At 42.5% G+C, this 25361-nt stretch overlaps 1 protein-coding gene across 4 annotated transcripts in view; it reads left to right on the top strand.

The window, feature by feature from the left end:
- Window positions 1-4217: 4217 nt before the first annotated feature.
- Window positions 4218-25361, top strand: part of LOC102488701 (ankyrin repeat domain-containing protein 6) — an 80232-nt gene continuing 59088 nt past the window's right edge. Inside the window, exons 1-2 of one of the 4 annotated variants that reach the window (XM_006155294.3) lie at window positions 4218-4774; window positions 9259-9519. In XM_006155294.3, coding sequence (XP_006155356.1) covers window positions 9400-9519 — 120 coding nt within the window. In that variant the 5' untranslated portion in view covers window positions 4218-4774; window positions 9259-9399. Of the gene's footprint in view, window positions 4775-8478; window positions 9520-25361 lie in introns of those variants that run through there. The other 3 variants (XM_006155298.3, XM_006155296.3, XM_006155295.3) reach the window with 3 other exon arrangements.

Below are 25361 nucleotides of genomic sequence, written 5' to 3'. Positions count from 1 at the left end.
TACGATCCTGGGAGTGTAGCATGTACCTGTAAGTAATAATGAATCTCATTCTTTGTGCCTGACTAGTCACTCTGCTGCTTACCAACTTCTAGGGCTCCCCATAATATACAAAATATGGTCCAGTTTCTTTGGGCATGATGTGGAAACTTCTGCAGCCTGACTGCCATCTAATTTTTCAAAATGATCTCTGGTTTAAAAAAAAAAAAAGAAAGGGGCCAGCAGTTGGCGTAATGGCTATGTCGCTGGACTCCCATGTAGTTGACTGCAGTTCAAGTCCCAGACCCCATGGCTTAAACTCATGCCAGGCACATGTGCGTGCATGCCCAAGATTCCGAGAGAAGGGATTGTGGTGTGGCCATCACCCCTGGGGGTGATTTCTCGCTTTCTATCTCTCTATTTCTCTCTGTCTTGCTGGTGAGTGCATGCACCCTATAGCAAAACCTCTCAAAAAAATTATCTCTGGTCATTGTCCACGTAGTACAGGCTCTAGGCTCACTTTTCTCTTTGTTCCTCTTTCCTACCCAATGCATGCTTGCAGACCACTCTTGCTCTGTCCTCTAGCTGCCCAGTTCCAACCCATCCTCTTAATCTCTTCTCTGCATGAAGTACTTCTTGTGAAAACTTTCCTCACTTCCTTTCACCCTCAGTTTCCATTGTTCTTTGTGCCCATCTCTTTAATAAATGGTTCATATACCACAAAATAAGTAACAAACAAACCCCAGAAAATATGGGGACTGAAAGTTTAAAGCAGATTTGGGACTTGAGCTATGGCTACATGAATGGTGGGTACCCTCTAGGGACTCACTTGATGTTGCTGATTTTGATGGGTCTTTAGTATGTGTGGCGTTACCCAGCAGGGGTTGAGGCCAATGAGAAGAAAATTCCTCATGACGGTGGTGCTGTTTAATGCTTTGGTGCTAACAGACCTGTGTCACTGAGTAAGGAAGGCTGCCTTGAGATCAGTCATTCTTTTAGCCCTAGGAGCCGTAGTACACTATTTTGGGGAAGAAGGAAAAGAGGATAAGGACTACATTCCCCTTCTAATGTAGAAGCTGCCTCATCTGTTTGCAGAGGAAAAAGACTTGCTGATTAGATGGGCACCTCCTCTATTTCCTATGGGACCTACAGTTTTCTGAAGACCAATGACTATATAAAGTATGGGGGGGGGGGCGTGCAACAGTGAAGTATGATGCTCTGTAAGGTGGACCCACATGAGAAGGTTGCCAGATCACATCTGGATATGAAATACACTGGGCACATGCGTGTCCATGATCCAGGCTGGCTGAGGCTGGGGGTGGATCGTAGCATCAAGACCCAACCAGGGTGTATATCTCTGTCTCTCACTTATGAAATACATAAATAAAATTAAAACAGTTCATTAGTTTTTCTGTAATTCATTTAATAGACATTAAAGGTCAACCATGTTCCAGGGACCATGCCAGGCTCTGGAGATATGCCAAAACAGGATTCCTGCCCTCAAGGAGTTCAGTATAACCAGGTAGACCACCTTTGAGCCAATAATGGCAGTTACTCTGTGAAGGGAGCTGTCTTAGTCTGCTCATGCTGCCATAACAAAACGCCACAGAGTGGCTATCTTAAACAACCAACTTACTTTCTCACGGTTCTACAGGCTGGAAGTCCCAGATCAAAACGTGGCAGGGCTTGGTTTCTGGTGAGGGCTGACTTTCTGACTCGCAGGTCGTCATTTTGTCTTCACCTGGCCCTTCTGAGCCAGCATGGGGAGCACTCCATAGTGTCTCTTTATAAGAATGTTAATCCTGGGACCAGCAGATGGCATAATGGTTAGGTCCCTGGACTCCCACACAGCCGACCATGGTTTGAGTCCTGGACCCAGCAGCTTAAAACTCACACTGGGTGCATGTGTGCGTGTGTGTGTGTGCCCAAAATCCTGAGAGTAGAATGGAGAAGAAGGGATTGTGATGTGGCCACCTCCTCACCCCGAGGGGTGATTTCTCACTTTCTGTCTCTCTCATTCTCTCTCTCTTCAACAAGCTCATGTGCCCTATAGCAAAAATCTCTCAAAAAAAGAATATCGATCCTATCAGATCAGGGCCCCACTCTTGTTACCTTAATTACTTCTTAATTCCAAATACATTTACGCTAGGGGTTAGGGTCCCAGCATATGAATCTTGTGGAAGGTATGCTATTCTGTTACTAGAAGTTTATAGAAAATGTGGAAACATAGATGAGGGGATGATCATGTGCTCTAGGGAAAGGTGGGGATATATCGCAGAAGGCACAGCAGAATTGTCACTTGGTCTGGATTTCAAGCATCTATATGGTCATTTGCTAAGTGATAGGAGTACCCAGCCCCAAACTGGAGACTCTGGTGGTCTGGCTGTGCTGGCCAGTCAACACATTATCGTCTTGCATAAAAGGGGGTCTCTATAGCACAAGCGTTGCCAGGCACACTGCTCTTCAGGGATATGTCTGTATTACTCCTGTGTGATTTTTACATCTGTAAGCAGCATCTCTTGATGGTAGGGTTAGTTGGAGTTTTCCTGATTAACATCCAGATATCTCTCAACTTTCTCTGCAGTAGCCTTTTTATGAATTAGTAACCGTCACATCTGGAAAAGATGAGTTACTGTACTTGAACTGGCTCGGGAAATAAACATACCCATTCTTTTGCAATGCGGGATGTACAGAATGAGCTGTGGGCTTGTTAAAGAGGAATATTTCTTGGGACCAGCAGTTAGTATAATGGCTATGTCACTGGACTCCCATGTAGTCGACCGTGGTTTGCGTCCTGGACCCGGTGGCTTAAACTCACACTGGGCACGTGTGCGTGCGTGCCCAAGATCCCGAGAGGAGAATGGAGGAGAAGGGATTGTGGCATGACCATCCCCCTGAGAGGTGATTTCTCACTTTCTATCTCTCTGTCTGTCTCTGTCTCTCTGGCGAGCGCACGCACCCTATAGCAAAAACCTCTCCAAAAAAAAAAAAGTTATATTTCTGCCGTTCACTTCTTCCCCCAGGGAACACTTGAGGACACCAGGCTCTGTGAGCTGCCAGTGTTATCTGTCCTCATGAAGAGTAAGTGTTGAGGGTCCCTGGCTATGGGAGTAAATGGCCTCTGGGAAAGGAATGTCCTAGAAGCTTAAAGAAAATGAAATGGTCCTTGCTTTATGCATCTGCCTCACTCAGTTTGTATTTCTCTTTTGGCAGCTGGTGTTTTGGACCCTGATCTTGACTTTTTAGTGGTCAGATGATGAGTTTCTTCAAAGCAGAGATTGTGTCACATTTGTCTCTGTTGTAACCTCACTTGTCCTTGTTGTGATCACAGTATCCCAGTGGTGAATCACTTTTGGTAAACTAGCATGAATGTTGTGTATTAAAAACAAATCTACTAGTAATAGCCCCCCTGTAGAATTGTCTCTTTCTCCACATTTCACTGGAAGAGTCCCAGGCTGTTCTCCTGCCCTTGGTTTAAGCTTAAGAGTGGCCATAGCAAATCTCAGCCACTGTCATCTCCAGCATTGTTAGCCTCAGGTAGATGGGGCCAGGCTTTGGCATGGAGAGTGCTCTGAGGGTTTGTGCTGACAGTGATTTTCCCATTTCCAGAACCAAGACTATTTTTAGAGACAGAGGAGGGGCCAGCCTGTGGCGTGGTGGTTCAGGCCACTGAATCCCACATAGTTGACTGTGCGGTTCAGGTCCTTGACCCAGTGGCTTATAAAACGTGCTAGATGCATGTCCGTGCATACCCAAGATCCAGAAAGGAGAAAAGGAAGAGAAGGGGTTGCGGCATGACCAGCGCTCCCCCTGGGGATGCTTGCTCGCTCGCTCGCTTGCTCGCTCTCTCTCTCTCTCTCTCTCTCTCTCACTCTCTCACTGGCAAGTGCACGCACCCTAGAGCAAGTTTTAAAAATAAATTAATAGCAACAAGGAAAATGTGGGGATATTGGTGCATGTGTAATTGAAAGCCCTCTGCTTTTCTGTGATCTCTCCTGTGGGAAGTTAGATTTCTGTTGCTTCAACAAGTGGGCTGGAGGATACTCTTGAGGTGTTCAGGGCCATTGACAGCACTGTGACAGCTTCTGAAGGGGCTGTGCTCCCCACTTCCTCCCCTCCCCCTTCCCGGCAGAGACTGTTCAGTGGAGGCTTGCGAGACAAACTGGATTTACCAGCGTCAGGACTGGCTGCCCAGCCAGACCCTGTCTCCAGCTGCCGCAGTCACTGTGCTGGATCTCTCTGCCCAGGAGGGTGGAGTGTCTGGGCTCCGCTGTTCACAAAGCGAGCATTGCCCTAACTCTGCACATGAAGGCAGTTCATTATAGATTTTGACCCTTCTGCATCCTCCCTCCCTTACGACATGCACGTTTTCTTCTCGTACCACTGCCGAAAGAATGCAAACTTCGCTCCTCTGTCATCCAAGCGTCATTCAGAAACATTCCTCTGGTCTTTGAATTGTTCCCCGACTTCAATCAGGGCAGTGTTACAGGTCCTCAGCCAGCAAGAGGGAACAGTCTAACAGAATCTGAAGACCCAAGACTTTCAGAAGCTGTGACGAGCAGACTGCAAGCCTCAAAACATTGCGAGCTGAATGGATGTCTCAATAAGCTTGTAGATGTGTTTTGGCCAGCGTCGGCAGAGGAGGCTAAAGGGAGAAGGCAGCGAGCGTTGTAACGTAAATCACTGCAGACCCGCTGGGAGTGACAGCCCGAGGAAGCTCATGATCTCTCCAGGAAAGAACTGACCACAGTTCTCCAGAAACTGAACACGATGTAGACAGGGAGGACAGACCCCAGATGTGAGTACCATCTCTTCCACAGGGTTTGGAGCAGCGGGAGCACAGCTAGTTGTTATAACTGATGGCGTTCCCAGACCACTGGTTCCTGGGTGCCTGCGGGCCTCTGGGTGGGTTGTGTGTAATGCCTGTCTGGGACTTTTGTTTGCATCTCTCTTTTAGAATATTTTGCCTGTGGGAAACTGAATGTAGTAGCTTTGGGAGATTGACACCAGAAGACTTTGTTGTAAATTTTTAAAAAAAAAAAAAGGCAAAAACAAAAAAAGTCAGCCAAAGCAAATCTCACAGACTACAGACCTTTTTCTATAAAAAGAAAACCGATTGCATCACAGACCAAGCAGCTGTGTGACCCTCGGGTGTTTATGATGAGAGACAAAAGAATTGGCAAATTGGCGAGAAATGAAAATGGGGTGGTAGACTGAGGAAAGAGAGAAAGCTAAAGCCCTTTTGGGGCTCAGGGTATTCACTGCATACTTATGCTCATGTATTTATTTCTTTTCTGCTTAAAGAATGGGCGACATGTTTGCATTTAAGATTTCCTCCAGAACACTGAAAATGAGCATTGTGACAAGAAGGGATGTGATTGATAGGTTTGGGATAGAAGAAATTCCTCACAACTAGCAATGGGAAGTGTCCTGAATGAGAGCTGATCTACTTGGAAGAAAAGGCTCAGATTTAATGAGGGAATAGGGCTGCTACCACCAGGGAACCCAACAGGTTGGCAGTGAAGTTTATCTTATTGTCTGCAGAATCACTACCCCTTTCTATCCATTGTCAGGATCCTCCATTTCTTCTTATCCGTGTCCACTAACCCACTGTCTGGCCTGATTTGATCATTCAGAGTGATCAGACAAGAAGCTGAATCTCCTCTTGCTCCAATGGAAGGGGGATTATTGTTCTAGATGGGAGGATTTAAGATCTAGGACGGTGACTGTGAGAGAGGTGAAGTGGTGTTCCCCCTCACCCCCACCACCCCCACAAGGCCAAATGCATAGGAGGAGACAGAAAGGAAAAAGATTTGGCTACTTTGATCCCTTCCCACCCAATGTGTTCTTGTAACTGCAGGTTAATGTGGAGGTCCTAGCAATGAGGCTGTTGATTACTGGGCTTATTTTGAGAATGAACTCAAGAAACTCAAATGCACAGGGATGGTGTGAGCAGTATATCAGGAACTGAAAACCTCAGATTTTGTTCCTGATATTTCAGGCAGTTTTCTGGGGGACTCTGATGAGGAGAGTGTCCAGAATTCCATGTGAGTGGCTACCAGTCCTAGAAGCTTCTCTGTGGGTGGTGCAGGGAGTGTAGGGCAGATCTGGGAGACATTCCTAAATAACTGTAACTGAAAAGCAGAAAAGAAAATGGCATTTTTACTTGGCTAACATTTTCTCATCACTTTAGTATTTTTCTATCTAAAAAAAAAAAAGGAATAGTAACGTGGGTTGGACTTGCAAACAGCTGTTTACCAACAGTAGTGATCAGTGGCTCTAGGTGTACCTGTCGTCTCAGTATCTGAGAGGCTGAATTTGTTGCATGGACAGGAGGTGGGAGGGGAGTGGCTATCAACTTACCACATTGCTGAGGAGGCTGTGCTGGTGTGGAGCTCGTGACCTCAGCTCATGGACCCTACTAAGATTGCAGCAGAGCTCTCCACCTTTGAGAGCTAAACTTCAGCATAGAAGTAGACTTTTAGGCATGAAAGTGATATTTGTATGAGCTGGGGCCGTCAGACTTGAGACATACCCATTGCAAGAACGGTACAGGAATGGAATGTGGAAGGTGAGAGGTTGAGTTGAGTGTAGAGAGATAACAGTGGGCAGATAAGGGAGAAGAATGTGATTGTGGAAGGAGATTAAGGAAGTTGTGGCTAATACTCTGAATGTTCCCGCCGTTTATGCCTAGAGTGATTTTGCATTATTTAGGTAGAATAGAGGCTCAGTATACTCAGTTTGAATGTACCACAGGTTCTGTGAGTAGAAATGGACGATGTACTCTGTGTTTATAAAACAAACAAACAAAAACCACTTCAAAATACAGCAGCAGTCCAAGACCTATAAAGCTCCAAGCTATTACGTTGTCAGGAAAGTCACGATGTATTTTTCTATGCAAAAATGCATCATCACTTTCCCCACAACGCAATATAATCTTCCATTGTGTCTGCAGAACATACCAGAGGCATTTCTAGTTCCATTTCTCAATGTTTTGAGTCTCAATTTTATTTTTTCATTGGCTTATTCAAAAAATATTTCTGGTGCAACCCAGGGATCTCTGACCATCACTGACCAAAGAGTCCTCTGTGTAGGAGCATACCCTTCACTGTATGTATTGGCTTCTAATGAGCATGGGGAGCCGGAGCAGGTAGCTTTGCAAGGGGTCCTCTTGTCTCTATCCTTGCTATTCTTTTTTTTTTTTCTTTTCTTTTCTTTCTTTTTTTTTTTTTTGCTATAGGGCACATGTGGTCGCCAGAAAGACAGAGAGAGACAGAGAGACAGAAAGCGAGAAATCCCCCCCCAGGGGGGATGGCCATGCTGCAGTCCCTTCTCCTTGATTCTCCTCTCGGGATCTTGGGCACGCACGCACACGCGCTCAGTGTGAATGTAGGCCACAGGATCTGAGACTCGAACTCAGGTGAGCTACATGGGAGTTCAGTGACATAGCCATTATGCTAACTGCTGGTCCCTTTCCTTGCTATTCTTTACCCACATTTTGTGCCACAGATGGAGAACAATGAGAAAATTTCGTAATTCACAAGTTTGGGGGACGAGTGAGAATTGGCTTTCTGAAGTAACAATATTCACATTTGGCCAACATTTTTACATCATAAAACACCATCTTTAATCCCTCCCTCAGTCCTCAGGGAAAGATGTTCTTATGCCTGCTCTACATGTGGCATTAAACCGCAGCTTCCGAGAGTGTCTAGCCAAAGGACCTGTCTGAATGCCATGGTGGAGAGTTAGGGCAGGACCCAGTCCAGAATCTTCCCTTGACATATCATGGCCAGATCCTTACTCTTTAGAGATTGAAAGATCATTGTACCTGGAAGCAACTAAAAAGATGTCTTTATCTTCCAGACCTGCAAAATTATATCGTTTTCTAAGATCTGGGTTGAACAGGGTACCTCTATGATATGGCACTTTCTTTCAATTCATGTATATTGGTATTTTTAATTGGTATGTTTTAAAATACAAAGAAGCCAGGACCAGCAGATGGCATAATGATTACATCTCTGGACTCCTGCATAGTAAACCATGGTTCGAGTCCCAGTCCAGGCGACTTAAACTCACACCTGGCTCGTGTGTGGGCATGCCCAGAATCCTGAGAGGAGAATGGAGGAGAAGGTATTGCACTGTGGCCATCCCCCAAGGGGGTGATTTCTTGCTTTTTGTCTCTCTTTCTCTCTTTCTGTTGAGCATGCATACCCTATAGCAAAAATCTCTCTCTCTCTCAAAAAAAAGATATATATATATATATATATACATACACATACATACACACAAAGTATATATATACACAAAGAAGCCCTCACTTCCTCTCCTAGCAGGAGTGGATTAGAACCTTAAACATTTCTACCAAAAGAACTCTTCACGTTTGAAACAATTACTAATAACTATGATTTGGTCTAATGGTGGCCCAGAACTACTGGGAGGACTCTCTTCTATTCATTTTGGCCATTTGTTGGAAAGAAGAGTTTAAATTTCAGTTACTGTGCTCTGGGCCATTTAAATTCTGTTCATTTTGGCCATTTATTGAGAAGAAGAGTTTAAAGTTTATTTTCAGGTACTACCCTCCAGGCCACTGCTCTGAGTCAGGGTTAGTGTCTGATAGGTGGTTTTAGTGGCCATTTATCTTCCATAGTCAACCCCTTCTAAATTGGCAAAGCATGCTCTCTGTGTTTATCATCTATGTTATTCCCAAAGTGGATTGTTTCAGTAGCTGGGAACTGGGCCTATACCCAGATCTCCATCTGTTTCAGAGTTTAAGAAACTGCACTGTTTACAGTGAGAAAAGAAAGAGAACTTACAGTAAATGCTGGAAGAAAACTCCAAGGAGAGAACCCACTTGTCTGGGTCTGTGTAGGGTACAGCCCAGAGGTATCAGCATGTTAGCTGTGGTCAGCCTATAAAGCACGACCCACAGAACATGTGGCTGTGTAAGCTAGGTGGCATTTGAGGGATTATATCAGGCTTACGCTACCAGGACAGCAATGCAGAGTAAACCTTGCAGCTCTGGCCATACTCCTGGAGAATGTCCCTGAGGAGGAAAGGGAGGAGGAAAGGGATGGAGAAGATGGCACCTCCTGCCGCCTTCCACTTGGAAGTTCAGTTCAGGGGCTTTGTGCAGAGGCTGTGCTTCCTGCATGTCCTCCCTCCCCAGCCTCCCTCCCCTACAATGTGCAACCAGCAGAATGCCGTAAGTCCCAGAGAAGAGGTGTGGCAGGTCCGTGTGTGAGATGTGGCACTGACGGCAGCTTTTGTTTTTGTAATCCATAGGTCCCGAAGATGGCATAGTAACAAAGGCACCTTCCAGTGGTTGCAAGCATCTTTACCCGTGGATGCCAGCCCAGGCCAGTGACTTCCTGTTGAGCTGAAGGAACTCGTCTACTGCTTCCCGAAGTCTTTCTCTCCTAATTCATGAGCCAGCAGGATGCGGTCGCTGCACTTTCAGAACGTCTTCTCATAGCTGCGTACAAAGGCCAAGCAGAGAATGTGGTTCAGCTCATCAACAAGGGCGCCAAGGTAGCGGTTACCAAGGTAACAGCAGAAAAAAAATTTTGCTGTAGCCATTCCCTGGGAACTAGCCTTCCTCTTAACCATTGTCCACAAAACTGTTGTGTTTGGTTCACAGCCTTCAAAGAACTGGCCTTTCTTCCAATGAGGGAGGTTTGGGGAGAAAGAAGGATTAAGAATGTTTTTCATTGCCATCTTTCAAATGGAGTGACTTATAATTAGCATTTGACAGTCTTTAAAATCAGGTCGTGGCTTTTCTCACCTATTTCTTTAGCCAAGTGGACAGGAAATCTCTTGGGAGAGGTTTGGACACAAAAGCTCATTGGGTAGAGAATTAGTGATAATTATGTTAGATCTTCTGGGGGGGTTGGACCAGCTTGTGGTTAGGGAGTCCCTCCACATGTCCCCATCGTACAGTGGCAGCCAGGACCAGAGGACCACCACAACCTCTGTGGGCTTTGGTCTCACATAGTTTACATCGCTGGCTCTGGAGGATATTGCTTACCTCTCACCAACAAATAGGGGTAGATGAGAGACCTCACCGGGCAATTTGGGACCTACGCTGAGAAAATGCAAGCTCCACATAGATGACAAGTTTTAATACATCGACAAGGTAACACCAATGGCAGACAGTTATCTAGTGTTGCTCCAGGCCCTTTGTAGCCCAAGTGCTTTGTAGCTCTCTAGAGGGGTGCTCTGTTCATTCCCACTTTGGAGATTGGGAAAGTGACTTACATGACTTGCCTAGGTTCCCTTAGAATGGCAGAAACTGAGTCTTGCTCCTAAGCCCACCCTCTTTCAGACCACCCCAGAGAGAGCTGTGGAAAGGGAAAATGTTTAATTTTCAAATAGTAAGGGAACCTATTACATTAACTTCTTTTTTTTTTTTTTTAATTTTGAAGAGAGATTTTTGCTATAGGGTGCATGTGCTCACTGCAGAGACAGACAGAAAGTGAAAAATCACCCCCCCAAGAGGGATGGCTATGCCATAATCCCTTCTCCTCCATTCTCCTCTTAGGATTTTGGGTATGTACACACACACGCCCAGCATAAATTTGAAGCCTCTAGATCCGGGACTCAAACCACAGTTGGCCATGTGGGAGTCCAGCAATGTAACCATTACACCATCTGCTGGTCCCTAAACTATTATGTTAACTTCTAACCTCCTGTGGCAAAGACTGGTCAGCTCACATTTTCAGTTACTCATATGCAGTTTCTCTCTATTCTTTGTTGGTCTCTAGAGAGAAAATTTTGAGTGAGTTGTAAATCATCCGAGGATCCTAAGCAGTCCATACATAAATGGTGACTAGCTTGTGTGGACCCGAGTAGGAGGGAGCTTTAACTCAGGCCCTGTGTGATCCACTGTGCTTCAGGGCCCAGCACTCACAAATGGGAGGGAGAACTTGAACTCTGTAGCCAGGACACATGAGCAGAGTGAGGAGAAGGGATTGCAGTATGGCCATCCCCTCTGGGGGATAATTTCTCACTTTCCCTCTCACTGTCTCTGTCTGTCTCTCTCTCCTCAGTGAGTGCATGAGCCCTCAGGCCAAAAAACAACAACAACAAAAACCCCTCTATTTGAAAAGAAGAAAAACTTATAGTACATGTTTTTTTTAAAAGAATTATTTTATTTAATTAATTATCTTTAATTTGACAAGACAGGGGCAGAGTGATTGAGAGAGAGAGAAAGAAAGCAAGAAAGCAAGCCACCAGGTCTGGGAGTTGAACTGCAGTCAGCCATGTAGGAGTCCAGCATCCTTAACCACCATGCTACCTGCCAGCCCCATAGTGCATGTTTTAAGAGAAAGTCTCACTGCAAACTCTGATTTTCCAGTTGCACAATTTTCATACCTAGACTAACTATATTTCATTGTATTGACCAACACATTTTCCATTCAAACAGGTAATTTGAAAAAAGCACGGGTATCCTGAGAAGTCTGACATATCCTTGGAGTGAATTTTCTGAATATTAGAAATAGTAACTTAGGAATGCCATAATTTGACTCCTGCCTCCTTACTTTTCTATTTGTTCTCACAAGACAGAAAAAAAATAGGGTTGGCCCTCATGGAGCTGGTATTTTGTTAGGAATACAGACTAGAATTTGACAGCAGAGAGCCCTACTGTGCCTGAGCTCCCCTTGGCTCCTCTAGGCTCTGCCTCTAAGATGCTTTCTCCATCTCCTTTTGTTCTTCTTGCTCCTACAGCTGGCATTCCGTAGGGCCCTCAGCCCTCATCTGCCCTCACTCTGCATACCACCTTGACTTTGCCAGCTCTAGGTGGTCACTGTGGCTCCCTCTCCAGCTCAGCTCTGCTTCCTGACCTCCCCCCCCCCGCCCCCGTCCAGCTGCCTTCATGTGCATCTTTCTGTGCATGATCCACAGGCACTGTAATTCTAAATGAACCTGCATGCCCCTTCCTTAAACCTGGTCCTCTTCCAATGGTCTCCTAATTAATGGATGGCACTGCCATTTGTGCAGTCCCTCAAGCAGAAGCCCAAAGCCATTCTTTCTTCTTTTAGATCTTTGATATCCCTCCACTTACACATACACTCAGTGACCCAGTGCAGCATCCTCTACTCTTCCATCTGTTCTGAGTCTTTCTATTGGGTCATCAGAAAAGTCATAATATATTTGTTCTGTGCAAAAATGCATCATGACTTTTCCAACAACCCAGTGGTTGACATTACTTGAGATATTTGATACTGAAACAGGTAATTTTTTTTTTTTGCAAGAAAGATTTTGGTCTTGTAAGTAAATATAACCTATGTTTTAATTAAATATCTTCACATGTAGTTTAATTTTGTTACCTTAACCCCAGGAGGTATTTGGTTTCTTTTTTTTTTTTTTTTTTGATAACTGTTACATTGCTCCTTAATGCCAAGCATTGACCATATGTTAGCATCAAAGAATCTTCAGGTAGGGGATCTCGTTATAGATTGTTAGGAAGTTGGTCCTGGGAATGGTTCACTACAGTTTTTATTTTCTCCAAAACTAACCAGACAAAGGTTACTTGATACTTCATGGGTTAAGAGGAAAAATGTAGTTTCATTCATAAAATTGATGTTTCCAGATCTCCATCTGCTATTTACCACTATTCTTGAGTAACCAAATAGGGATTCAGATGATTAAGATGTACAAACCATTGGGACCAGCAGTTGGCATGTCTATGTTGCTGGACTCCCATGTGGTCGACCGCGATTTGAGTCCTAGACCCAGTGGCTTGACTCACATTGGGTGCATGTGCGTGCATGCCCAGGATCCCGAGAGGAGAATGGAGGAGAGGGGATTGCAGTGTGGCCATTCCTCCGGGAGGTAATTTCTCACTTTTTGTTTCTCTGTCTCTCTCTGTCTTTCTGGCCAGTGCACATGCCCTATAGTGAAAACTTCTCCCCCCAAAAAAAGATGTACAAATAATTAAACCAGTAGGTGCCATAGTGGTTAAGGTGCTGGACTCCGGTATAGTTGACCGCAATTTGAGTCCCAGACCTGGCAGCTTGAAAATCATGCCAGGTGTGTGTGTGTGTGTGTGTATGTGTCCAGATTCTCTGGGGAAGAATAGAGGAGAAGGAATTGTAGCATGGCTATCCTCTTTGGAGGGACGATTTCTCATTTTCCCTCTTACTTTCCCTGTCTCTCTAGCAAGCACACATACCCTATGGCAAAAACCTTTAAAAAAAAAAAAGTACAAACCATGGTGTCAAGGAACTTGTTCATAGAGATGAGCACCCCAGAATTCCCTGCAGCATGGGTAGGCAGACAAGTCAGGAGGGTAGCAATAGGAGAACAGGTGATTGGGGATCAGTCAAGGTGTGCATTAGGGCTTCTGTGCCTGGTGAAGGGTATCTTAAAACAAGCTCCATGGTGCACTGTTTTGTCTTTTCATTTTAATACATGGAGGTGACACAAAATTCAAATGATATAGAAAGGAATAAAGAGTACGAGGTGGGGTGGGCACACAACATGGAGGTGTAGGCAGTGCCAGCCCTGTGGTCAGCTGCTGGGTTTGGATTCTTCTAGTAACAGTGGAGTGACCTCTGCACATCTGTAGGCTGGGGGAAATACCAGTATACTGCATACCCTGTAGAGTTGGGAGGGGCTCAAGGAACCAGCACATGAAAAGGCTTTAGAATAAGCATTCATTTGCCTTTTTCTTTCTTTGTCTAAATATAAGCTTCTCATCCTAAATCTTGCTCCCAGCAACAAGAAATACTTTTGGGTGTCTTTCCAGAAATATTTATGCATGTAAAAGAAGATCAAAACCATTTAAAAAACATAAGTAGGCTCATATTATACATAATAATCCTTCTTTCACTTTATAGCATACCTAAGAGATTTGACATTTCACTGAGTATAGGTCTAATTACCTTCATCACCCCTATAATCTCTCTGTGCAGGTAAACTGTAAATATTTTATTCATTTACTGATGGCAGCATTTAGCTTGTTCATAGGTTTTGTATTGTTTGCTATTACAGACAATGGTGCAATGGGTTTAGTATACATGTCTTCCAGATTTGTGAGACTATCTCTATTAGCTAAATTCCTGAGGGAAAATGTTAATGATTCCCCCACAAAAAGATATTATTTAGCCACAATAATTTATCTCTCCTCTAGAAGGTATTATTTAGCCACAATAATTTATCTCTCCTCTAGAACAGCTTTTGGCAATGAAGTTCAATGGACCCTGGGGGAAGAGCCAGGGTTTGGATAGGAGGCAGTATCAGTTTCCTGTGGCTTCTATAACATACTGCTACAGACTGAGCGACTGAAATAACAGAAATGTGTTGTCTCTCAATTCCGGGGGTTAAAAGTTGGGTATCAAGGTATTGGCTGGGCAGTGCTCTGACTGAAACCTGTAAGGATGAACTCTTCCTTGCCTCTCTTTCGTTTCTGGTAGAATGCCTGTAGTCTGTGGTGTTCTTTGGCTTCCAGCTGTAGCACTCTAATCTCTGGCTCATCTTCACTTGGTTTTCTTCCAATTTGTCTCTGTTTCTTCTCGTCTTACAAGGTTACCATTCATATTGGAATAAGGCCCAGCATACTTTTACATTATCTCATCTTAATTTATATCTTAATTATATCCGCAAAGACTCTATTTCCAAAAGGTTTTGAGGGTTAGGACTTCGGGGGGAACACAGTTCAACCCATATCAGAAAGCAGTTATGAAGAGGATGAGGAGTACAGTTAACCTGGAAGGACATGGGAGGAGAGGATGTCTTTGGGGATAGTTGGGGCTGGGGATTTGAAAGACATAGGACATTTATCCCATTATCTAAATAAAAGTGTCATAATTTGGAAAAACCCAAGTGAGCCTAAGTGAGGTGATTATATATGTTGGGTTGTTGGGAAAGTCAAGATACATTTTTGCATAGAAAAAAATAGAAAAATATGTCATGACTTTCCTGATGACCTAATATTTTTATCCAAAGCAGGACATCTTTGAGAATGAAAAGGTTTCTGTTAATATGAGGGGACTTCAAGATGTTGTTTGTGGAAAATGGAATTAAAGTATGAGTTTATTTCAGTGCACATTTTTAAAATGTATACAGCTCTTTTTATACTCTACATTTTCCATAAAATTTTTAATGACTCCTTAATTTGCATAGTCTTGGAATAATGAGCTAGGTAGCCCTGAGCCAATAGGGATGTGTGATCACTCTAGTATACAGGTAGCATTTTGGGGTAGGGTCCTATTTTATTTCAGTTTGTCACAAAGCTGTCCTTGATGCAACTGGTTATTTGCATTCTCAATAAGAAACAGATCTAATGAAGGGAAAAGAAATATTTATTGATACCTGAAATATTATATCATCTTTGAAAAGAATGAATTAAAGTTTTTAGTTATGGTTTGGATAATGGCTTATCTCCAAAAGTTCATGTTTTGGTATGGTCTTACTAGGTGGTAATTGGATATCTTCCAAAAATTTGTGTTGGGACTTGATTATATTGTTGGATGTTAAGTGAAAACTTTGTTCTTTCATGATATCCCTAGGTGGAGCCTTTGGGTGTTTTAAGATTATTAGGTAGGTCTCTGTTATTGCATTTGGACGGGCTTATAAACAGATCAAAACAAGAAACTCATTGAAACAGCTCATACTCTGTTCTGCTCTGCTAAAAATTCTGTCTTCTGCCATTGTATGATGATTTTGCACTTTCCAGCTACCAGAATCATAAGTTTTCAACTAATACTTTGTTTTCCTTTATAAATTACCTGGTCTTTTGGGTTTTTCTTTTGGGAACATACTAATGGACTAAGACACTGTCCTAGATGACCTGGAGGTAATTGTACAAGGTACTAGGTTTTTTGTTTTTGCTTTTTAAAAAACTTGACATAATTGTACATTTATAGTGGTACTTGTACTTTTTCTGTACAAGATTATAATGTGTAATGATTAAATTACAGTCATTAGTATACTCATCTCAGCCATCTTTCATTCCTTTGTGATCATCTTTTTTTCATTCTGAGATACACAGCAGGTTGTTGTTAACTGTATTCTTCTCACTGTATTTTATAACATTAGAAATTGTTCCTCTTATTTATCTGTAATTCCATTTCCATTCACCCTCTCTACCCTTCTCCGTCACACCACCATCCTTTCCAGCATCTAGTAGTCATTCTTCATCTCATTTCTATGAGATTTTCCCCCTCTTCTAATTTCCATGTATGAGAAATAACATGTGGTATTTTTCTGTAGCTTATTTCACTTAACATAATGTCCTTTAGTCTTGCCCACTTAGCTTCAAATGACAGTTCTTTCTTTTTAATGGCTAAATAGTATTCTATTATGTGTGTACATGTATGTGAGTATGTATGTAGGTTTGTTTGTATTACATTTTCTTTATTCATCTGTCAGTGGATACTTAAGTTGATTTCTTATCTTGCCTTTTGTGAATAGTGCTGCAGTAAACATTGGGGCGAAGACATCTTTACAACATTCTGATGTTCTTTCCTTTGTCTTTACACTCATTAGTGAGGTTGCTGGAGCATATGGAAGTTCTACTTTCGTTTTTTGAGGAAATGCCATACTATTTTCCATATGGCTGTACTCGTGTACATCCTCAACCAAATATTATAAAAGGGTGCCCCTTTCTCTGCATCCTCTTTAGCACTTGGGTTTTTTGTTTGTTTGTTTGCTTGTCTTTTGGTAATAGTCATTCTGTCTGGGGTGAGGTGATACCTCATTGTGGTTTCGGTTTGGAGTTCCCTATTGAACAGTAATGTTGAATACTATTTTCATTTGCTTGTTGGTCATTTCTGTGTCTTTTTAAGTTTTGCTATGGGGCACATGTGCTCACTAGAGAGAGACAGGGACAGAGTGCTCAAGAAACTGAGGAAAGCACCTCCCAGGTGGGATGGCCCCACCACAATCCCTTCTCCTCCATTCTCCTCTTTGGGCACACATACACATATGCTCCTGTTTTTAAACTGCCAGGTCCAGGACTCTAACTGTGCAGTTGGCTATGTGGGATCCAACTGCCTTAACCTTCACACCACTGGCTAGCTCTGTATATCTTCTTTGGAGAATTGTTTATTCAAGTCATTTGTTTTTTAATGGGGTTATTTACTTTTTAGCTGCTGAGTTATCTTGTATATTCTAGTTATTAACTTGTCAGATGTATAGTATGCAAATATTTTCTCCCATTCTGGGAGTTGTTCTTCACTTTATTGATCTTTTTCCTTTGCTGTAGGAGATTTTTTTTGGGGGGGTGGGGGAGGTTTTTGCTACAGGGCGCATGCACTCACCAGGCAGACAGAGAGAGACATAGAGACAGAAAGCGAGAAATCACCCCCCAGGGGGGATGGCCACGCCATAATCCCTTCTCCTCCATGCTCCTCTCGGGATCTTGGGCACGCACGCACACGCGCCCAGCATGAGCTTTAAGCCACCAGGTCCGGGACATGAACCGCTGTTGAAACTTGGGAGTCCAGTGACATAGCCATCATGCTAACTGCTGGTCCCCTTTGCTGTAGGAGATTTTTTTTGGGGGGGTGGGGGAGGTTTGTGCTACAGGGCGCATGCACTCACCAGGCAGACAGAGAGAGACATAGAGACAGAAAGCGAGAAATCACCCCCCAGGGGGGATGGCCACGCCATAATCCCTTCTCCTCCATGCTCCTCTCGGGATCTTGGGCACGCACGCACACGCGCCCAGCATGAGCTTTAAGCCACCAGGTCCGGGACATGAACCGCTGTTGAAACTTGGGAGTCCAGTGACATAGCCATTATGCTAACTGCTGGTCCCCTTTGCTGTAGGAGATTTTTAGTTTGATATAATCCCATTTTTCTGTTTGTCCTTTTGTTGTCTGTGCTTTGAGGTTTCATTTATAAACACTTTCCCCAAATCAATGTTTTGAAGTGTTTCCCCTATCTGTTCTTTTAGTAGCTTCATAATTTCAGGTGTCACATTTAAGTCTTTAATATTGGCCATCAGAAAAGCCATGACACATTTTTTGCATAGGAAAATACATCATGACTTTTCTGATGACCCAGTACATTTGGAGTTGATTTTTGCATGTGGTAAGACATTTAGGTCTTGCTTTATTCTTCATATGGATGACCAGTTTTCCTGGTGTCATTTATTGAAAGATTGCCTTTCGTAATGGATATTTTTAGCACCTTTGTCCCTAATCAGCTGGCTATATATACATAGATTTATTTATGTGTTCTCTGTTCTGTTCATTGGTCTGTGTCTTCATTTGCCAGTACCATGCTATTTTTGTTATTATAGCTTTATGATATATTTTGAAATTGGTAGTATAATGTCTATAGCTTCATTTTGTTATTGTTGTTAAGGATTGCTTTGGCAATTCTGGGTCTTTTGTGATTCCATACACATTTCATGATTTTTTTTCCTATTTCTGTAAAGAATATCATTGGCATTTTGATAGATATTACATTGAATCTGTAGACTACTTTAGGTGGTATGAGTATCTTAATAATATTGATTCTTCCAATTCTTGAATGTAGGATATCTATCTGGTATGTGTGTGTGTGTGTGTGTGTGTGTGTCTGTCTGTCTGTCTTTCATCATGGCTTAAAGTTTTCATTATAGAGAGCTTTCACCACCTTGGTTAAATTTATTCCTAGAAATTTTTATATTCTTTGTAGCTGTTGTAAATGTGATTGCTTTTTTAAATTTCTTTTTCAGCTATTTCATTATTGGCATGTAAAACACTGCTGACAGGGAACAGCAGGTGACATGGTGCTTAAGTCAGCTATTTTATTATTGTCATGTAAAGACACTGCTGACAGGGACCAGAAGGAGGCATGATGGTTAAGGAACTGGACTCCCACATGGCCAGCTATAGTTTGAGCCCTGTATCTGGTGGCTCAAAAATCAGGCTGGGCATGTGTGCATCCATGCTCAAAATCCTGAGAGGAAAATGGAGTAGAAGGGATTGTGACATGGCCATCCTCCCTGAGGGATGACCTCTCATTTTCTCTCTTTCTGTTTCTCTTTGTCTCTCTTTGGTAAAAAAACAAAAAAAAAAACAGAAAAAAAAAAAAAAAAAAAAAAAACCTGCTGATTTTTGTATTCTGAAATTTTACTGAATTCATTTGTCAGGTCTAAGAAGTGTGTGTGTGTGTGTGTGCGTACTCTGTGTGTCGTCTTTGGAATTTTCTATCATAAGATCCTATTATCAGCAAATGAGCTATTTGACTTCCTTTTTTTTTTTAATTTGGATGCCCTTTAAAAAATATTTATTTAAATTTGACTGAAGAGAGACAGAGAGAAAGAAGGAAAATGAGAAAGCAAGCTTCAGGTCCCCAACTCAATCTTTGGCCATAGGAGAGTCCCACACCTCAACCACCATGTCACCTGCCAGCCTCATAGATGTCCTTTCTCTCTTTTGCTTAATAGTTCTGGCTAGGTCTTTCTACACAAGACATAGATGAAAATAAAATAAGAACTGTAATTAATGCTCTTGTTTTTGAAAATCAAACAGTGACAAAGACAAATAAAGCTATATGTACATAATCTATTTTCACCTGGTTGTAAAAGCATGGAGAAGAGAAAGTAGGGTATACATGAGAGGTGGTTAACACAAAATTTGCCTGGTTCGTGGGTACATTTTGGAGATAAGGAAGGAGGTGAGAAAAAGTGAGAACCAAAGAGCATATACAAACTTACACAGTCATTGTGTGTATCCAATGTATGTAAATTTATGCATTTTTATGTGTATTTATGCACAAGAAAATTGGGGGGAGAGTTAGAATTGATACTGACTAGTCATACACATTGATAAATAAAAAGACAAGCAGCAAGTGATAGGTACAGTATGATATGTTTCAGTTAAAAATAAATCTACTCTCTCTTTAAACCTATCCTTGTGTTTATGTGAGCTTGGAGAACTGCACAGAATACCTGAGACTGCTAACATTGACTCCCCAGTGGGAAAAATGATTAGCTCTGCTCTTATAGATTTTTTTTCATTATATTGTTTTACCTGTTAAAATAAGAATGTGTGTGTGTGTGTGTGTATATATATATATATATATATATATATACACACACATACATACATACATACATATATATGCATTTTTTAAGAGATTTGCTATAGGGCGCATACATTCACTGGAGAGACAGAGAGAGACAGAAAGCACTCCCTCCGGAGGGGATCATCACAATCCCTTCTCCTCCATCCGCCTCTCAGGATTTTATGCACACAAGCACAGCAATAATTTAAGCTGATAGGTTCAGGACCCCAGCCACAGTCAACTACATGGGAATCCAGCAACATAACCATTAGGCCATCTGCTGGTCCCAAGAATTTATTAATTTTATAATTTGCCAAAGATAAAATCAAGTTTAAAAATATATGTTGAGAGCCTGCTCTGGCTCAGGACCAGGTCCTTTACACATTCTGTCTGGTTGAAATTCTCATAGCTGTTCTGAGAAGCTGGTATTCTTATCTCTGTGATGTCAATAAGGAATGGGAGCTGCCACGCAGAAAGTAACTTGACCATAACCAAATAAGCATTGGGGATAGATCTTGGAGAGAACCAGCTCTGTCTTTGAGGCCCACACTCAGAACACCCCCAGCCCTGTCTCTAGTGCCTCCACAGTCCTTGACTCTTCTGTTGCTATACCAGCCACTCCTTCCCAGCTCCTCCTTCCCTCAATGCAGACAGAGAAAGAGACTGTCTGGTGGAAGAGGGCTAGGCCAAAGGGTCTTTTCTCCTTCCCCATCCTTGCCTCATGCAAAAACTCTCCTTTCCCAGAGTTTTGTAAAAAGTTCGGAAATTCCTGATGAAGGCAGTGTAGAAGGTAGAAGATGGACACAAGAGTCAGATGGTCCTATATTCAAATGTCAGCAGTATTTACCAGCTTCATGATCTTGGGGAAATTATGTAATTTCTCTGTGCATCATATCATCAACTCTAAAATGAGGATAAATATTAATGGCTAATACATTAAGTACTAATTGAATCAACATATAAAAACAGTTTAGAGCAGTCCTTAGCACATGGTAAGTGTCAAATGTGGTAACTATTGTGAGGAGATATTGTAACCCTGCACTAGTGACCACCATATCATGGCCTGAATTCTATGGTCTGAGTAGTATCAGGCAGAGAGTCCTGTGTGGGAGTCCCAAGGCCATTCAGTGCCCTCACTTGAAAAATGAGAGTAATTCCAGTCTCGTGAGATAGCCATGAAGAATAAATGAGAAGATAAGTAAAACATTTAGCACAATGTCCAGCATTTAATATATGAGAACTGTTGATTTTGGGGGGTATAAGTTTAGAAACTGCTTCTAAAATTATATGAAAATGCCCAAGACCTAGAATAGCCAAGGAAATTATGAGGAACAAAGTTGGAGGACTTTTTGCTATTTGGTGTCTAGACTTACTATAAAACTATAGTAATTAAGACAGAATGGCCCTACTATAAACATAGATGATCAAGGAATCAGAATAGAGAATCTATTCATTCAGAACAGAGAAGCTACATATGTATGGTCAATTGAGTCTCAATAAAAGTGCCAAGAAAATTAATTGGGAATGGAATAGTCTTTTCAACAAATGGTGCAGGAACAATTGGACATTTGTATATAAGAAAAATAAAAGGTGAGCCATCACCATTACTTTGCACCATATTTAACTTAAAAGTGGTCATTGACCTAAATGTAGGAACTAAAACTATAAAAATTCTAGGACTAGGACCAGCAGGTGGCATGGAGGTTGAGGTGGCTGGATCCCACACAACCAACTACACAGTTTGAGTCTTGGACTTGGTGAAAAAATTCTAGGATAAAACAGGTTAAAATCTTCATAATCTGTGATGGTTAATTTTATGTGTCAACTTGGCTGAGTCACAGCACCGAGATATTTGGTCAACCATTATTTTAGATGTTCCTATAAAGGTAATTTTTAGATGAGATTAATATTTGGGTCAGTAGACCTTGAAGAAAACAGATGGTACTTCTTTATTTTGTTGGAGAGGTTTTTGCTATAGGGCGCGTGTGCTCTCCAGAAAGACAGAGACAGAGAGACAGAAAGTGAGAAATACCACCCAGTGGGGATGGCCACGCTGCAATCCCTTCTCCTCCATTCTCCTCTCAGGATCATGGGCACGCACGCACACATGCCCGGCGTGAGTTTAAGCCGCCAGGTCCGGGACTCGAACCGCGGTCGACTACATGGGAGTCCAGTGACATAGCCATTACACTAACTGCTGGTCCCCAGATGGTCCTTCTTGATGTGGGTGGTCCTTACCCTGTCTTTATCCAACCACTTAAAGTCCTTAAGAGAAAACAGACTAAGTTTCTGGAGGAAGAGGGAATTCTTTTTTTTTTTTTAAATTATTTCATTTAACTTTATTTATCAATTTATTTATTTATTTTCTTGGGACCAGAGAGGAATAAAGTGAGAGAGAGTGTGAGAAAGTGATAAAGCAAGCCACCCAGTCCAGAACTTGAACTGTGGTTGGCCATGTGGAGTCTAGCACCCATAACCACCATGCCACCTGCCAGCTCCTGAAGAGGAAATTCAGATAGCTGACTACCTTAAGACCTGAACTGCAAAACAGCTCTTCCCTGAGTCTCCAGCCTGCTGACCTGCCCCGCAGGTTTGGGACTTGTAAGGCCTCACAGAGTGAGTGAATGAGTATAGTGTTTGTGTGTGTGTTTCTCCCCCCACCCCCCCGTTTTTGTTTTTTTTTTTTTTTTGGAGAGGTTTTTGCTATAGGGCACGTGCGCTCGCCAGACAGACAGAGAGAGACATAGAGACAGAAAGCGAGAAATCACCCCCCAGGGGGGATAGTCACGCCGCAATCCCTTCTCCTCCATTCTCCTCTCGGGATCTTGGGCACACACGCACACGCGCCCAGCGTGAGTTTTAAGCCACCGGGTCTGGGACGCGAACCGCGGTCGACTACATGGGAGTCCAGCGACATAGCCATTACGCTAACTACTGGTTCCCTGTGTGTGTGTTTCTTTGAAGAACCCTGACAAATACACCCTGATTAGGTAATAAGTTTTTAAACAGAGTGCAGAAGCACAGATCATAAAGAAAAATTGAAAAGTCAGTCTTCATCAAAATGAGAAATTTCTACTCCACCAAAGACATTATTGAGAATATTAAAAGACAAACTACAAAAACTGGGGGAAAGTATTTACAAAATCTATATCTGATCATTGACTTGTATCCAGAATATGTAAAGACTCACGATTTGGGCTAGCCACAAGGATCCCACACAACTGACTCTGTGGTTTGAGTCCCAGACCCAGCGGCTTGAAAGACACTCTGGACATGTGCATGTACATGCTCAAAATCTGGAGATGAGAGAGGATTTTGGTGTGCTTATTCCCCGTCCCCCTTTAGGGATGCTTTCTCACTTTCTCTCTGTCTCTGGTGAGCATGTGCCCTATAGCAAATTTTTAAAAATATATACATAAAAACTGACAATTCAATAACACAACAAAAAACTTAATTTTTAAAATTAATAAACATATAAACAAATATACAGGTGACAAACTCATGAAAAGATCCCCAACATTAGTTAGTCATTTGAGAAAAGTAAAAGAAAACCTCACATTTACTAGAATGCTAAAGTTCAAAACACCCGTAAGTATTGATTAGGATGTAAAGCAGCTAGAACTCTTGTACATTGCTGGTGACAATGCAAAGTGGTAGACATTTTGGAGAACAATTTGTCAGTTTCTCAAAAGTTAAATATAAATTTAACACGTGACTCAGCAATCCAGTCCTCTAGGTATCTAGACAAAGGAAACAAAAACTTGAATGCACCAAGATTTGCACATGACTATAACTCTATTCAGAAATGCCAAAAATGTGGAAACAACTGGAGTACCTGTCAATGCTGAATTGATACAAGATATGGAAAACTATTCAGCAGTAAAAGGAATGAGCTACTATGATCTTATCTCACACACACACACACACACACACACACACACACACGCACGTACGTCACATATATGGCTTTGGTTTCATCCATGGTTCCTGGCTCATAGGCATTTGTCCTGTTGTCGTTGGTTCCTAAAGTTCCCCCAGGCAGGTCTTAGTAATGATCCTAGAAAAATGAAGACCCTCATTCCTGAAGAGTCCTCCATACTCAGGAGGAAGGAATGCTACACAGGGAGGCCAAGGAGAATCTGGACGGGCCTTGCTGGATCTCCCCCACCTAGTCTATTAGTATTTCATGTCTATGTGATGACGTCTCCATAAAAACCCAGAAGTACAGGATTCAGGGAGCTCCCAGATAGCTGACCATGTAGAGGTTCCTGGTGGGTGCTACACCCATAGGGGGCATGGAAGCTGCAAACTGGTTTAATACCTTGCCCCATGTATTTTATCATCTCTATCCTTTGAAATAGCCTTTACAATAAACCAGTAACCTTAAGTAAGTGTTCCCCTGAGTCTTGAGAGCAGCTCTAGAAAATCAGTTGCTCCTGGGTGGGGGTGGGGAGAATCATGTGAATCCCAACTTAAAGCCAGTCAGTCAGAAGTTCTGGAGGTCCAGGGACCAGCAGTTAGCATAATGGCTATGTCGCTGGACTCCCATGTAGTCAGCCGTGGTTCAAGTCCTGGACCCAGTGGCTTAAACTCACGCCTGGTGCATGTGCGTGCGTGCCCAAGATCCCAAGAGGAGAATGGAGGAGAAGGGATTGCGGCATGGCCATCCTCCCTGGGGGGTGATTTCTCGCTTTCTATCTCTTTGACTCTCTCTGTCTTTCTGGTGAGCACATGCGCCCTATAGCAAAAACCTCTCAAAAAAATTTTTAAAAAAGAAGTTCTGGAGGTCCAAACATACAACTGTGTCAGCAGTGGGGGACTATCTTATGGGACTATGGGATCTTATGCTATCTAGTGTCAAAACTGCATTTAATTAGAGGACACCCAGCTGGCACCTGCTGCAGGATTGCCTACTTGTTGGGAAAAATTTCTTGCTTGTTGGTGGAGAAGAGAGCCCCACACATTTTGGGATTACCAAAGTCACCTGTATTGAGAGAAGAGTAGAATTTTTTTTCCCACTCAACTACTAATTGAATAAACAACATGTACAATTCTCAAAAGCATTATGCACTTGAAACAAAACACAATAGGCCACTTGCAGTATGATTCCATGTGTAAGACATTCTAGAAGAGTTGACTCTAGGGACAAAAACTAGACCAGTGATTGCTAGGATCTGGAGATGGTGGTAGATGGGTTGACTACAAGGGAACAGGAGGGCATCTTTTAGGGGGTGTGAGTAGTCAGTCTTCGATGTTTGCTTTGCATGTGGTGATAGTTGTATGATTGTATATATTTCTCCAAATGCATCAGGCTGGATACTTCTTGTTTTTTCTTTTGTTTGTTTGTTTGTTTTGGTATAAGGTACATGTGCTTGCTGGAGAGA

This window comes from Tupaia chinensis, unplaced genomic scaffold (genome assembly GCF_000334495.1).
Source record: "Tupaia chinensis unplaced genomic scaffold, TupChi_1.0 Scaffold000444_1, whole genome shotgun sequence".
NCBI lineage: Eukaryota > Metazoa > Chordata > Mammalia > Scandentia > Tupaiidae > Tupaia > Tupaia belangeri.
Note: the sequence above shows the minus strand (reverse complement) of the source record. Positions and strands in the feature narration are given on the sequence as shown.